This window comes from Heteronotia binoei, unplaced genomic scaffold (assembly GCF_032191835.1).
Source record: "Heteronotia binoei isolate CCM8104 ecotype False Entrance Well unplaced genomic scaffold, APGP_CSIRO_Hbin_v1 ptg000860l, whole genome shotgun sequence".
NCBI lineage: Eukaryota > Metazoa > Chordata > Lepidosauria > Squamata > Gekkonidae > Heteronotia > Heteronotia binoei.
The window spans coordinates 809381-825128 of record NW_026800113.1 but is presented as its reverse complement, the minus strand read 5'-3'; the positions used below and the strand labels follow the sequence as shown (position 1 = coordinate 825128).

The window sequence follows — 15748 nt, the reverse complement described above, 5'->3', positions numbered from 1 at the left end:
TGGACCACTGGTCTGATTCAGCAGCGCTGCTAACGAAGTTCTTGGGCTTTCTACCCAGTTGTTGGACCTCCAGAGGAACTGGCTGGACACCGGATGCTAGATTAGATGTACCCCTGGTCTGATTCAGCAGGGCTCTTTTAATGAGAGCTGTAGCACCGGAGTCAGAGTTTCCAAGATCTCTGCTTCTGGCTAACATGATTATTGAGAAGTGTTTGCTTTCCCAGAGGACACAGAGGAAGCTGAGGCCTGTGTGTTCCATTGCTGCTTCCCCTGGCCGAAAGACTGGGTGAATACGGGTTCTGCCCTTTGCATTTAGGGGAATGGGCGTTCCTTCTGCTTCTCTGAAGGACTTGTGTTCTCTTCCCCAGAAATGCTTGGAAGAGAGACTGGAAATTCTGCAGGGGAAGATCTCCTTGCTGGAGGATCAGCTGACAAAGCTGAAGGAGTGCAGCTCTTCTCCGGAGACTGGAGAGGTCATGGGGAACGTCTTGCAGGTAAGAAGGATGGTGTGTGGGTCCTGCCAGTTTAACTCAGGGGTCTCCCAACCTTTTTGAGCCCACAGGCACTGTTGGAATTCTGACACTGGGGTCATAGGGACGATCACAAAATTGCTGCCACAGGAGACAGCAATTTTGGAAAATATTTTAGTGACGTTTTTTATTGTAGCTGTTTCAGAATACGTTGTCAAAGGCTTTCACAGCCAGAGTTCATTAGTTGTAGATTTTCTGGGCTGTGTGGCTGTGGTCTTGGCATTGTGAGACGCGATGTGACCAGCATCCTCAGAGGTATAACCCAGAAAACTGGAGTTACATCTGGGCCAAAGTGAGAAGAAGATGGTAGGCAGGTAATTTATATCTACTCAGGAAGGTGGGGTGGGGCTGAGTCATTATCTTGTAGGAGCTTTCCAGGCTGTTACATGATAGTGGAAGAGCTTTCCTGAGTCAAACAGGACACAGTATCTTATTCAAAGACACTGTAATGCTGGACAGTACATCCAATTACCATGTTAGATTACACAGGGAAACCATTAAAATCTATAAAGGTAAGCGCAATTTCACCAGGAAAGAAGAGAGTTTAAAAATGAATAGGGCATGGTTTCCAGTCCTGAAAAACACAAAATGCTCTGTGTCAGTGGTTCCCATGTGCAGGGTCGCGACCTGGCACCAGGCCACACAAGCCTCAATGCCAGGTCACCAGGGGTGGCCCGACTGCCCCCTCCCCTCTTGTGCTCCAGCCTCTGCCCCCCTTCACTATTTATCTTTGGTGCCGTGCTCCAGCTCCTGCCCCCCACACCACCGCCGCTGACTGTAGCACTCTGAGCATCCTCCAGGCGGAGAATGTTCAGAGAGCACTACAGAGACTGTGCGCTGGCCAGAAGCAACAGAGGGGGGCGGGGAAAGCTCCTGGCCGGTGCACAGTCTCTGTATCACTCCCTGAGCGTCCTCTGCTCATTCTACAGGAAAAACACCAGGCCACAGAGAAATGTTCTTATTGTAACTGTTTCAAAAATATGTTGTTGAAGGCTTTCACGGCCAGAGTTCATTAGTTGTAGATTTTCTGTGGTGTATGGGCGTGGCATTGTGAGACCTCATGTTTCGCCAGCAACTGTGACTGGTATCCTCAGAGGTGTAACCCAGAAAACTGGAGTTACCTTTGGGTCAAAGTTTTTTTTTTTCCATTTTTTATTTTATTGTGTCTCAAATATTACATTACATAGAATACATTTCCAATTCTCTTGTGACACCATTTTTACCCCTATTTATATCCCTCCCCCCCACCAAGTGACCATACTAAAGTTACAATTAAATTTTTAACCATGAGCACACTTTTCCCAATTTTTCAAATATAGCTTTGTTGGCTTCCCCCTTAAATACCCATGAGAAGTATATATCCCATTTCTCTTTTATCTCTTCAATTTTTCTATCCCATATCTTATCTTGTTTTAAACATTCTAATATGTCTGATTGTATATATTCATACAAATAATTGTTCCATCTTTCCAGGGTCCATTTTGAGCTCTCCTTCCAACCATATGCTATCACTGCATGTGCTGCTAATATCATTGCTTTGAAAATGCTCTGGTTTTGTTTCTCAATTTTATTGTTTTCCAGTACCCCCATAAATAACAACTCCCCATCTATATCAATATTAAACTTGCATACCCCCACTATTTTTCCCCGAATTTTCCCCCAAAACTCTATAACCTTGGGGCACTCCCACCATAAGTGGGAGTACCACCCTTCTTTTGCATTGCAGTGCCAACAATTTGGTTTCATCCCTTTAATCATATATGCCAATTGAGCCGGCGTCCTATACCATTTCAAGATTATCTTCCTTTCCAGTTCTCTATATTTCTCTATCTTAATTTTCTTCAAATTCATCATTAACTTATTCACCTCCCCATCAGTTATTTGTTTTTCTTTATTCCATTTGTTCTTTAAGGTTCTATACATGAACTCCTTATCTTTTACCAATTCAAGGTAAATAATCCCTGACAGTCCTTTCTTCCTTTCATCCACATATAGTACCTTTTCTATAAAATTGTCATCTCTTTTAATAGCATCTTTATACTTTTCTTGTCGGATTGTTTGATATAATCCCATTAGATTTAACCAATATTGTTTCCCTATCTTACAGTTCAACTCCTGAAGTGGTAATAAGGCCCCTTGGCTATTGTACAAATCCTTGACTCTTATTATGTCTTCCCTTTGCAGCTCTTCATAGAATTTTGGGTTCATCTCTTTTTCCCAGATATCCTTAAGTGGGGTCCATTTCGAGGTTAAAGGCATTAAGATCTTTTTCCACCTCTTCCACACCATTAAAGCTATTTTTCTTGGACCTTCGGTTTGTATCATTACCTTTTTTATCTCTCTCGTGTAAATTCCACTACTACCTGCTCCCTTATTGACTGCAGATTCAAGTCTTACCCATTTATCCCCTTTCCTCCATTCTAGCTCCATCAATGCTTTCAACTGAACTGCATCATAATAAGCTTGTAAATATGGAACTCCCCATCCTAGTTCATCTTGGGGCATATATATCAACTTTTTTTGTATTCTTGCTTTTTTCCGACCAAAGACCCAATTTTTAATATGTTCATCCCATTTCCTTATCGTTTCCTGATCTAATCTTATAGGAAGTACTTGAAATAAATATAGCAGCTTTGGGAGTATAAACATTTTTATTGCTCTAATTTTCCCTAGGATACTCAGATTTTTGTTCTTCCATTCCTTCAATTTCTTTAAAATCTTTAACCACACCTTATTATAATTCATTTTTTGTAGCCTCTCTATATTTTTATTAAGATAAACTCCTAAATATTTAATTTTGCTAACTCCTGATTTCATCCCCGTTAAGGCTAATATTGCCTTCTTGGTTTCCCCACCTACATTAATAAACATTATTTCTGATTTCTTAATGTTTAAATGGGTCAATGTTTAAATGGGTCAAAGTGAGAAGAAGATGGTAGGCAGGTGCTTTATATCTACTCAGGAAGGTGGGGTAGGGCTGAATCATCTTGTGGGAGCTTCCTGGGCTGTGACGTGCTATTGGAGGAGCTTCCCTGACTCAAACAGGGAATCTTATTTCAAGACACTCTAATGCTGGACAACACATCCAATTACCATGTTAGATTACACAGACTGAAATCCATAAACATAAACACAATTTCAACAGGAAAGTAGAGAATTTAAAAATGAATAGGGCATGGTTTCCAGTCCTGGACACCAGGTCATAGGCACAATCACAAAAATGCTGCCACTGGAGACAGAGTCCCACTTGTTTTGGAAAATGTTTTAATTGTGTTTTTATTGTAACTGTATTGAACTGTGGCGCAGAGTGTTAAAGCTGCAGTACTGCAGTCCTAAGCTCTGCTCACGACCTAAATTCAATCCCCTCAGCCGGCTCCTTTCCAGGCTAAACATCCCGAGCTCCTTCAACCTTTCCTCATAGGACTTGGTCTCCAGACCCCTCACCATCTAGTCCAACCCCCTGCACAATGCAGGAAACTCACAAATCCCTCCCTCTAAATTCACAGGATCTTCATTGCTGTCAGATGGCCATCCAGCTTCTGTTTTAAAATCTCCTCCTGAGGAGGAAGCCTGTTCCACTGAGGAACCACTCTAACAGTCAGGAAGTTGCTCCTAATGTAGACATGGAAACTCTTTAGATTTAATTTCAACTCATTGGTTCTGGTCCTACCTTCTGGGCCCACGGAAAAGAATTCCACACCATCCTCTGTAGGACAGCCCTTCAAGGACTTGAAGATGGCGATCCTATCACCTCTCAGCCGCCTCCTCTCCAGGCTAAACATGCCCAGCTCCTTCAGCCTTTCCTCATAGGACTTGGTCTCCAGACCAAAACAATTCCACACCCTCCTCTCTAGGACAGCCCTTCAAGGACTTGAAGATGGTGATCCTATCACCTCTCAGCCGCCTCCTCTCCAGGCTAAACATGCCCAGCTCCTTCAACCTTTCCTCATAGGACTTGGTCTCCAGACCAAAACAATTTCACACCATCGTCTATAGGACAGCCCTTCAAGGAATTTGAAGATGGTGATCCTATCACCTCTCAGCTACCTCCTCTCCAGGCTAAACATGCCCAGCTCCTTCAACCTTTCCTCATAGGACTTGGTCTCCAGACCAAAACAATTCCACACCCTCCTCTATAGGACAGCCCTTCAAGAAGATGGTGATCCTATCACCTCTCAGCCGCCTCCTCTCCAGGCTAAACATGCCCAGCTCCTTCAACCTTTCCTCATAGGACTTGGTCACCAGACCAAAACAATTCCACCCCATCCTCTCTAGGACAGCCCTTCAAGTCCTTGAAGATGGTGATCCTATCACCTCTCAGCCACCTCCTCTCCGGGCTAAACATGCCCAGCTCCTTCAACCTTTCCTCATAGGACTTGGTCTCCAGACCCCTCATCCTCTAGAGGACAGCCCTTCAAGTCCTTGAAGATGGTGATCCTATCACCTCTCAGCCACCTCCTCTCCGGGCTAAACATGCCCAGCTCCTTCAACCTTTCCTCATAGGACTTGGTCTCCAGACCAAAACAATTCCACCCCATCCTCTCTAGGACAGCCCTTCAAGTCCTTGAAGATGGTGATCCTATCACCTCTCAGCCACCTCCTCTCCGGGCTAAACATGCCCAGCTCCTTCAACCTTTCCTCATAGGACTTGGTCTCCAGACCCCTCATCCTCTAGAGGACAGCCCTTCAAGTCCTTGAAGATGGTGATCCTATCACCTCTCAGCCACCTCCTCTCCGGGCTAAACATGCCAAGCTCCTTCAACCTTTCCTCATAGGACTTGGTCTCCAGACCCCTCATCCTCTAGAGGACAGCCCTTCAAGTCCTTGAAGATGGTGATCCTATCACCTCTCAGCCACCTCCTCTCCGGGCTAAACATGCCCAGCTCCTTCAACCTTTCCTCATAGGACTTGTTGCCCTCTTCTGGACATGTTCCAGATTGTCTAGTTTCTTCCGAAATTGTGACCAAAACTGAACACAATACTGTAGGTGAGGTCTAACCAGAGCAGAGTCAAGCAATGCCATCCCTTCAAGTGATCTGGACACTAGACGTTCCCCGCTCCAGTGGGAGGGGAGATGCCCACCCTGCCCGCTGACAGGCATAAGTGGCCGAAATCGACCTGCCGCACCCTGTGTACCCATGCACTCTTGAGTGATTGACATGGCCCAGGTCAAAAGACCGTGCAGAATAATAATAATAAATTTTTATTTATACCCCGCCCTCCCCGCCTAGGCAGGCTCAGGGCAGCTTACAGGACACGGTATAAACCATGTTATAACAATAAAAACAAGATAATACAATTACAACACCATTCATAAATTAAATATTATTAAATAAATAATCTAAAACCAGTATAACTTAATAGTGCCACAATCTCAGTATGTACAAGGTGGCTTGATGTCACTACCAGGTTCTGTTAAGAACATAAGAACAGAAGAGAAGCCCTGTTGGATCAGGCCAGTGGCCCCTCCAGTCCAACACTATGCGTCACATAAGAACATAAGAGAAGCCCTGTTGGATCAGGCCAATGGCCTCTCCAGTCCAACACTCTGTGTCACATAAGAACATAAGAGAAGCCATGTTGGATCAGGCCAGTGGCCCCTCCAGTCCAACACTCTGTGTCACATAAGAACATAAGAGAAGCCCTGTTGGATCAGGCCAGTGGCCCCTCCAGTCCAACACTCTGTGTCACACAGTGGTCAAAAAATTTATATATATAAATATACACACACACTGTGGCTAATAGCCACTGATGGACCTCTGCTCCATATTTTTATCTAAACCCCTCTTGAAGGTGGCCATGCTTGTGGCCGCCACCACCTCCCGTGGCAGTGAATTCCACATGTTAATCACCCTTTGGGTGAAGAAGGACTTCCTTTTATTTGTTTTAACCTGTCTGCTCAGCAATTTCATTGAATGCCCACGAGTTCTTGTATTGTGAGAAAGGGAGAAAGCTAGTTGGAAGAGGGCGGTTTTGCAAGCGCTACGGAACTGATTGAGATCCTGCAGGGCCCGTACCTCCTCTGGTAGCTGGTTCCACCATCGGGGTGCCTGTATCGAGAAGGCCTGCTCTCTAATTGTTTTTAATTTGGCCTCCTTTGGCCCAGGGATTTCCAGAAGATTTTGTGAACTAGATCGCAGCGCTCTCTGGGGAACGTGTGGGGAGAGACGGTCCCTAAGGTAGGCAGGTCCTCGGCCATATAGGGCTTTAAAGGTAACAACCAGCACCTTGTCACGAACTCGGTACACAGAAGACAAAAGTAGCTGTGAAGGCTGGCTTTGGGGCCGTAATGGAGGGAAGAAAAAGCAGCACTAACGCAAGTCCCTTCTGCTCTCTTTGTCCCAGCAGCTCGAGGACCTGAAGCAAGAGGTGGCCAGCCTCCACAGCCAGCAGGCCGAGCTCCAGGCGACCGTGGCCCGCGTCGAAGAGGAGAAACGCCTGCTGGAAGCCACCCTCCAGTCCGACCGGGGCAGCTTCGAAGAGGAGAAGCTCCAGCTGACAGGGCTCCTGGGCAGCCTGCAGGATTCCGTCTCCGAGCTCTCCCAAGCCAAGGAGAAGCTGGAGCAGGACTCCCGGGCGCAGGAAGAGCGCCTGACCGCCCAGGTGAACACCCTGACCACCGAGATCACCAAGCTGGCCGGCTTCCTTCACCAGAAGGACCAGGAGCTGCTGGCCTGGCACCAGCAAGCGGAAGCGGAGAAAAGCCAGAACAGCAGATTAGTGGAAGATTTGCAGCAGAAGGAGCAGGCGTCCCGGGCGGCCGTCCAAGAGCTGAGCCTCCAGGTGGACCAGCTGAACGGCTCCCTGAAGCAAAGCCAGGAAGCCCTGGCCCGGGTAGAAGCGACAGGGCAGGAAGAGGGCCGCAGGGCCGGCCAGGAGCTGGAGCTGGCGCGGAGGCAGCTGGAGGAGGCGGGGGCAGAGCGCTCCACTCTAGCCAGTCGTCTGCAGGCCCTGGAGGGAGCCCGGGACGCCTGCGCCGCAGAGGCCCAAAGGGAGAAAGCGGAGCTCGTCCAGAAGGTCCAGGAGCTGGAGGCCAGGATCGCGGCCCTCGCGGCCCAGTGCCAGCAAAGCGAGGCCCAAGCCGGGGCCGTGCCGGCTCTGAAAGGGCAGCTGCGGGAAGCCCAGCAGAAGCTGGCCGAGAGGGAGAAGCTGGCCAAGGAGAACGCCCGCCTGCAGGAGCGTCTTCTGGTCCTGGAGGAGTCGGTGCGCAACACGGAGGGCATCTTGGAGGACGAGAAGAGGAGGGGGGCGGAGTCCTTGGAAGGCAACCTCCGCAGGATCGCCGAGCTGGAGGAGCAGCTCCAGGAGCTGGGCAGGCACCGCGACCAGGCCCAGCGGGAAATGAGCGAGGAAAAGGCTCGCCGGCAGGCCCTGGAGGGACAGGTGCAGCGGCTGGGGGAGCTCTCCTTGGGAGACGGAGGCCAGCAGGGCAAGCTGGAGGAGAGGATCCGGGCCCTGCACCAAGGCCGGGAGGAGGCCCGCCAGCAGCTGCAAGCCGAGCGGGAGAAAGCCACCACGGTGGAAGCCCAGCTGAAGCGTCTGAAAAGCGCACACCAGGAAATGCAAGCCACGCTGCAGGCCAAAGCCTCTCGCGCTCTGGCTCAGGCCCAGGAGAAGGAGGGCACGGCGGAGAAGCTCCGGGCCGAGGTTGCCTCCTTGCAGGAGAAGATGGCCGCGGCTCGTCAGGAGGCAGGCCAGAGCGTGGCGAGGGCGAAGGAGGAGGAGCGCAAGGCCACGCTGGCCCTGGAGGCCCTCACCAAAGAGCTGGCTGCCGAGAGAGACGGCAGAGCCGAGCTGGAGGCTCGGGTGCGGCAGCTCGGGGAGCAGAGCCGCAAAGACCTGGCCGCGTCGGACGCCGGTCTCTCCAGAGTCAATTCTGCCCTGAAGGAAAAGGAGCGGGAGGTGGAGCAGCTGGCCAGCCAGGTGAAGTCCCTGAAGGTGAAGCTGGAAGAGGCCGCGGCGCAGCAGAAACAGGAGCTGGCGGGGCGCGACGAGGAAGCCCGGCGGCTGACGGGGGAGCAGGAGCGAGCCCGCGCGGAGCTGGCCGCCGAGAAGGCCAGCCGGGCCGCCCTGGAGGTGCAGCTGCAGAACGTCACCAACGAGCTGCGGGTGGAGGTCTCGGGGCTCCAGGACGAGGTGGGCCGGGCGCGGGCCGCGGCGGAGGAGAAGGAGCGGGAGCTGGACGAGCTGCGGGTGAAGAACGTCTCCCGCGATGAGGAGCTGAGGGATCTGCAGAAGACGGTGCAGAAGCTGAAGGGGGAGCTGGCCTCGGTGGAGGCGCTGAAGGAGCGGGCGGCCAAGATGGAGGGGGAGCTGCAGGGCTTCCTGGAGGTGGCCCGGAGCCGGGAGGCCGAGTTGGACAGCATCAGGGCCACCCTGAGTGCCAAGAACCTGCAGCTCCAGAGCTTGGAGGAGGAGAAGCGGCGCCAGGGGCAAGAGGCCGCCTCCAGCCGGGAGCTCTGTGAGAAGAAGCAGAGGGAGTGCGAAGCGCTGCGCGGCCGCCTGGAGAAGCTGGAGCGGCAGTGCGAGGAGCAGCGCGGGGCCGCGGCCAAGCTGGAGAAAGCGGCGGTGGCCTCCGAGCAGCGACAGGCGGCCGAGACGGAGACTTTGCAGCGGGAAGCGGCGCAGCACAAGGAAAGGGTTGGTGAGCTGGAGAAGCTCCTGGTGGCCGCCCGGTCCGCGCACGCCGGCGCAGCCGAGAAGCTGAAGAGGGAGCTGCTGGAGAAAGGGAAGGAGCTGGCCCAGAGCCGCGAGGCCATGGCGGGGGCTGAGAAGGAGCTGTCCGCCCTGCGGGCCTTGGCGCAGGAGAAGGGCAAGTCGGAGGAGAGCTGGAAGGAGCAGACGTCCCGCTGCCTCCAGGACGCCGAGCGGAAGAACAGCCTGATCGGCAGCCTGGAGAAGGAGCTAAACCTCAGCCGCCGGCAGCTGCTGGAGAAGGAGGCAGAGAGCAAGGAGCTGCGGCGAGTGGCCGTGGCCGAGTCGGAGAAGAGCAAAAAGCTGGAGGAGCGGCTGCGGCTGCTCCAGTCTGAGATGGCCACGGCCGCCTCCCGGGCGGCTGAGCGGTGCTCCACCATGAAGGCCGAGGCCCAGGACTACCAGAAGCAGGCGGAGGCGCTGCAGGGCTCCTCGGAGGCCCAGAAGAAGGAGCTGAACGCCCTAGCCAAGCGCGAGGAGGAGCTCCGCAAAGAGCTCCGGGCCTCGCAGGAGAAGGCCTTCCAGAAGGAACAGATCCTGCTGGCCCTGCAGCAGGAGCTGAGCAGCGCCCAGGCCCTGGCGGGAGAGCTGATGCCCGTCAAGCGCCTCTACCAACAGCTGCAGGCCGAGCAGGCGGCTCAGAAGAGCCAGCAGGAGGAGGAGCGGGAGCGGCTGCTCAAGGAGGCCGGGGCCCTGCAGGAGGAGCTGGCCCGCGCCAAGCGGGAGCTGGCGGAACTGCCCGCCCTGAAGGAGAGGCTCCCCGAGCAGGAGCATCGCCTGCAGCAGCTGCAGACAGAGAACGCCGGCTACGCGGAGAGCCTGGCCGCCCTGCAGCGGGCCCACGCCCAGCTGACCGAAGCAAACCGGGCCCTCGGGGAGCAGGCCACCCACGGGCAACAGCGCCTGGAAGCAGAACTGGCGCAGGCCAAGCAGAAGCACGCCCAGGAGCTGGAGGGCGCCCGGCGGGAGGCGGAGAAGCTGGTGGCCGCTGGCAAGGAAGAGGCCAAGGAGGCCCAGAAGAAGCTGGAGGGGGCGACGGCCAAGTACGAGGAGGCCCGGCAGAAGCTGCTGGTGCAGGTAAGCCCTTTCCCCGGCCCCGCGTGCTCAGCCTAGTCTGCCTCGCAGGGTCGTTGTGAGGCTAAAACAGAGGAGGGGGGGGAAAGGTTTGCCAGGGCCCTGAGCTGCTTGGGGGAAGGAGGAGAGGGAAAGCGGACCAGTCTGAAGAATCCTAGAATCACAGAGTTAGAAGGGGCCTCCAGGGTCATCTAGTCCAACCCCCTGCACACTGCAGGAAACTCACAAACGCCTCCCCCTCAATTCACAGGATCTTCATTGCTGTCAGGTGGCCCTATAGCCGATGTTGAAAAACCTCCAAAGGAGAATCCTAGAATCACAGTTAGAAGGGGCCTCCAGGGTCATCTAGTCCAACCCCCTCTGCACAATGCAGGAAACTCACAAATACCTCCCCCTAAATTCACACGATGCTCATTGCTGTCAGATGGCCATCTAGCCTCTGTTGAAAAACCTCCAAGGAAGGAGAATCCTAGAGTTAGAAGGGGCCTCCAGGGTCATCTAGTCCAACCCTCTCTGCACAATGCAAGAAGCTCACAGATACCTCCCCCTAAATTCACAGGATCCGCATTGCTGTCAGATGGCCATCTAGCCTCTGTTGAAAAACCTCCAAGGAAGGAGAGCCCACCATCTCCTGAGTTGGAAGGGACCTCCAGGGTCATCTAACCAACCCCCTGCACAATGCAGGAAACTCACAAACCCCTCCTCCTAAATTCACAGGATCCGCATTGCTGTCAGGTGGCTCTCTAGCCTCTGTTTAAAAACCTCCATGGAAGGAGAATCCTAGAATCATAGAGTTGGAAGGGACCTCCAGATCATCTAGTCCAACCCCCTGCACAAAGCAGGAAGCTCACAAACCCCTCCCCCTAAATTCACAGGATCCGCATTGCTGTCCGATGGCCGTCTAGCCTCTGTTGAAAAACTCCCCAGGAAGGAGAGTCCCCCCCCACCTCCTGAATAGGTGCTGCTAAGGTTTTCCCCAGCCTGGTTCTTCCCTTCCACATGAACGTGGCAGTGATGGGTGGAGGGCGAAAGAGGCCACTCGGACGATTGCTTCAGGACGTCTCTCTGCAGGCCTGATCCGGCTGTATGTTGAGGGACAGGCTGTCGTGGTGGGCCTCCTCTCTTGTGCCCCCTCCCTCCCACCCCAGAGGGCCCTTGGGACCCAAGAGGACAGGGCTGGGTAGCTAGAGGTCAGGAAAGACAGATGGTGTTTCCCAGAGCGCTGGTGAGGGGCTGTCTTGAGATTCTGAGTGGCTATCCCCTTTCCCCCGAGTGGAATTATCATAGCTCCCTTTTCATGGCAACCTGCCCTCACCCTACCCCCTTGAACCAGCATCCCCTCTAAGCTGAGTCTGTGTGAGCTAGCTCACAGTTTTTTAGCCTCTAGCTTACACGTATTTTTTTTTTCTTAGCTCAGGAAGGGTGGCCCCAGAGCAAGCAAGTCTGTGCAGTAGCCAAGTCGCTCGCTCACAGCTGTAATGCCAGCAGCTCACGAAGTAGAATTTTCGGTCATAAGACTCCACAGCTTAGACGGAGCATTGCCTAGAACCCTCTTGCTGCAGCGTCTTGTGGAACTGGAGAGCCTGTTAGAGGGAGGGAAGTTCCTCAGATATAGACCCTCAGCCTGGTGTAGCTAACAGTCGAACGTATATATGAAGCTTCCTTTTACTGAATCAGACCCCCCCCTGGGTCCATCAAAGTCATTCTTGTCTACTCAAGATGGGCAGAGGCTCTCCAGGGTCTCCAGCTGAGGTTTTTCACACCTACTTACCTGGACCCTTTTTAGTTGGAGATGCCGGGGATAGAACCTGGGACCTTCTACTTCCCAAGCAGATGCTCTACCACTGAGCCACAGCCCCATTCATGGCTCTCCAGGGTCTCAAGCTGAGGTTTTTCACACCTACTTGCCTGGACCCTTTTTAGTTGGAGATGCCGGGGATTGAACCTGGGTCCTTCTGCTTACCAAGCAGATGCTCTACCACTGAGCCACCATCCCTCCCTAGAACATATGAAGCTGCCTATGCTGAATCAGACCCCTGGTCCATCAAAGTCAGTATTGTCTACTCAGACTGGCAGCATCTCTCCAGGGTCTCCAGCTGAGGTTCTTCACGCCTACTTGCCTGGACCCTTTTTAGTGGGAGATGCCGGGGACTGAACCTGAGACCTTCTGCTTACCAAGCAGATGCTCTACCACAGAGTCACCGTCCCTCCGTAGAACGTATGAATCTGCCTTCTACTGAATCAGACCCCCTGGGTCTATCAAAGTCAGTCTTGTCTACTCAGACTGGCAGTGGCTCTCCAGGGTCTCAAGCTGAGGTTCTTCATGCCTACTTGCCTGGGCCCTTTTTAGTTGGAGATGCCGGGGACTGAACCTGGGACCTTCTGCTTCCCAAGCAGATGCTCTACCACTGAGCCACAGCCCCATTCATGGCTCTCCAGGGTCTCAAGCTGAGGTTTTTCACGCCTATTTGCCTGGACCCTTTTTACTTGGAGATGCCGGGGATTGAACCTGGGACCTTCTGCTTACCAAGCAGATGCTCAGCCACTGAGCCACAGCCCCATTCATGGCTCTCCAGGGTCTCCAGCTGAGGTTCTTCATGTCTACTTGCCTGGACCCTTTTTAGTGGGAGATGCTGGGGATTGAACCTGGGACCTTCTGCTTACCAAGCAGATGCTCTACCACTGAGCCACCGTCCAACCCCCTGGCCTCAAACTGCCTGCTTAGACAGGCAGCGGCTCTTCCCCCTTCACCTCCTGCCCGTTCCCTTTAGCCGGAGAGGCCAGGGGCTGACCCAGGGCCCCCGAGGTGCAGTCGCTCTTCCGCCTCCCCTGCGAGCCTTCCATCCAGGTCTTTGGTGTGTTTACCTCTGCCTTCCTTGGTCTCCCCTTCCCCCGTCTTGCAGGTGGAGCAGCTGCAGCTGGGCCAGAAAGAGACGGCTAAGCAGGTAACGCATGCCAGGTGTCAGCTGCTTAAACGGTGACCGTGCATGGCCTTAGCTGTTGCTGCTGCTGCGGCTGCTGCTTCCCCTCCACCGCAGCCGCCGTCGCGGAACTGTGTTGCATTGGGGGGCTCGTGGAGGACACAGCCGGGAGCGCGCTTGGTTTGCTCCAAATCGCAAGGCCGACGCAAACAGCGGGGTTCGCTTGCGTGTGGCAAAAACGGGGGGGCTCCGCTCTCACTAAGCGGCTGTCGCCTGCCTTAAAACGCTACGCCTTTTACCAAAGGTCTCCACGTTCAGGTCAGCGTCACTTTTGTTCTCTAAACTATCGTTATCGTTGGGTAGTGGCAAAATCCAGCCAGCGTAGCTCTCTGCCCAGAAGAGAAGAAGTTTTAACATTCAGGACAGACAGACGGCAAGCAGTGCGGTGAACAGAGAGGCGGGGGTGGGGTGGGGGCCTTGCAAGAGAAACAGTTCCTGAACGCAGGCCACGGCCGGCGTCCTGCATAGCCCGTTCTTTCCTCCCCCAGTCCTGGGCCTGCCATCCACCCTCCCAACAACTGGCAGAAAGGGACTGGGAAACCTTGGAAGGTCTCGCTCTCTAGGAACTGGTTGCTAACCCTGTAGACCAGGGGTGACCAAACTTGCTTTAATGTAAGAGCCACATAGAATAAACGTCAGATGTGTGAGAGCCGCAAGGCACGAACGTCAGATGTGTGAGAGCCGCAAGGCACGAACGTCAGATGTGTGAGAGCCGCAAGGCACGAACGTCAGGTGTCTGAGAGCCGCAAGGCACGAACGTCAGGTGTCTGAGAGCCGCAAGGCACGAACGTCAGGTGTGTGAGAGCCGCAAGGCACGAACGTCAGGTGTCTGAGAGCCGCAAGGCACGAACGTCAGGTGTGTGAGAGCCGCAAGGCACGAACGTCAGGTGTGTGAGAGCCGCAAGGCGCGAATGTCAGATGTCTGAGAGCGGCAAGACAGGAAGGAAGGAAGGCAAATAGATGGGGAGGGGGAAAGAAAGCCACTTTAACTTTAAGTGCATTTTCCAAGCTGGCTGATGGGGGCTTTGAGAGCCGCACAATAAATGTGTGAAAGAGCCGCACAGTTTGGCCATCCCTGTTGTCGAAAAGGCTTCTCTGCCCTCTCTCAGGCTATTCCCATTACAGATTTCTCAGGCCTTTCCCATTCCATGGAACTCCTGTCTGGAAAAAGAGAAGCATAAAGACTGAAAGCCTGTGCAGTTTCCTTGCAGTGACTCCCTTTTTAAATAGATTTGCGTGTGTGTTTTTGAGCTGGAGGAGGATGCAGCGCCCCCCCGGGGGAAACACAGCGGCGTATTTGGGCAGTGAGGAGTTTGGCAACATAAACGCCCCCCCCCCTTTATGTTTGGGGAGGTGGGGTTGCTTGAATTGCTCTGTGACTTCCCTTTAGGGTGAAAGCTTGCTTTGTGGGAGATATCTGTTTGGGAATCGGGAAGCAGAACGCCAGCCACCGAGGCACCCCGTTTATGTAGATCCTGCCTGGTGTTCCGCACTCACCTTCGTGGCAAACGGAAGCCCCTCTGCATGTCGTTTCCGTTGCCCCCTTTGCTGTCTTGTGAAGCACAGCTGCAAAACATCGAGAACGCCGATGGGAAGCTGCCAAATCTCACAGCATAGAAGGGGATGTGGCGAGAGAAGGAGACGGCCCCGTGCCCTGTGCTAATACCGCTTCTCTAAAAACACAATTTCTTGTGCTGCCCTGGGTGTTTGCGGACAGAACCCCGGCGGGGGGGGGGCGAGATTTTTAAATAAAGGAGGATTCTTGCAGGGCTGCCACGAATCCGGCGAGGACGAGCCAGCCCAAATCCAGGAACTGCGCATAGCTTCTGCCTGCTGTATTGGCTCTTTTGCGCCTTGCAGGATGTGAGACTAGAAGGCTGAGCAGAACCAGCTTCCCAAAGACCACCTTCGCTGCCACGCCTGGGAAATTTAACTATTCAGAACAGCTGGCTTGTAAGGTCACAATTTCTGGGGAAATGTTGTAGGGTGGGGAAAGAGACGCCCAAAGTTAACCCTGAGCCGCGGTGTAGAACGGTTGGTCGATGCCGTTCCCAGCATCCCTTCAATAACAACCCTCGCGTAGATCCTGTCGTTGCCCGTGTGCAGGCAGCCGTTGCAAAGAACCCATTTTGATAAGAGGCCGGCAATTCTGGACAAAGTGGAGGGAGCCACGATACAAGAGCAGGGAATGGCTGCAGTCGCTCATAGAGCCCAGCAGGGATTCTCTTGTCCTTGCCTAAGCATCGTGGGAAACTGGACACCTTCCCGGTCCTGTCTAACCTGGCGTAAATTAAACATGCAGAGGGGCAGTATAGAATCATAGAGTTGCAAGGGACCCTCAAGGGTCATCTAGTCCAACCCCGGTGCAGGAAACTCACAAATCCCTCCCCCTAAGTTCACAGGATCTGCATTGCTGTCAGATGGCCATCGAGCCTCTGTTTAGAAACCTCCAAGGAAGGAGAGCCCACC

General features: G+C 53.5%; 1 protein-coding gene across 1 annotated transcript in view; it reads left to right on the top strand.

Annotated features, from left to right (window-relative positions):
* Nucleotides 1–15748, top strand: part of NUMA1 (nuclear mitotic apparatus protein 1) — a 91685-nt gene that overhangs the window by 49853 nt on the left and 26084 nt on the right. Inside the window, exons 12-14 of the mRNA XM_060263769.1 lie at nucleotides 369–494; nucleotides 6879–10301; nucleotides 13202–13243. Coding sequence (XP_060119752.1) covers nucleotides 369–494; nucleotides 6879–10301; nucleotides 13202–13243 — 3591 coding nt within the window. The remainder of the gene's footprint in view (nucleotides 1–368; nucleotides 495–6878; nucleotides 10302–13201; nucleotides 13244–15748) is intronic.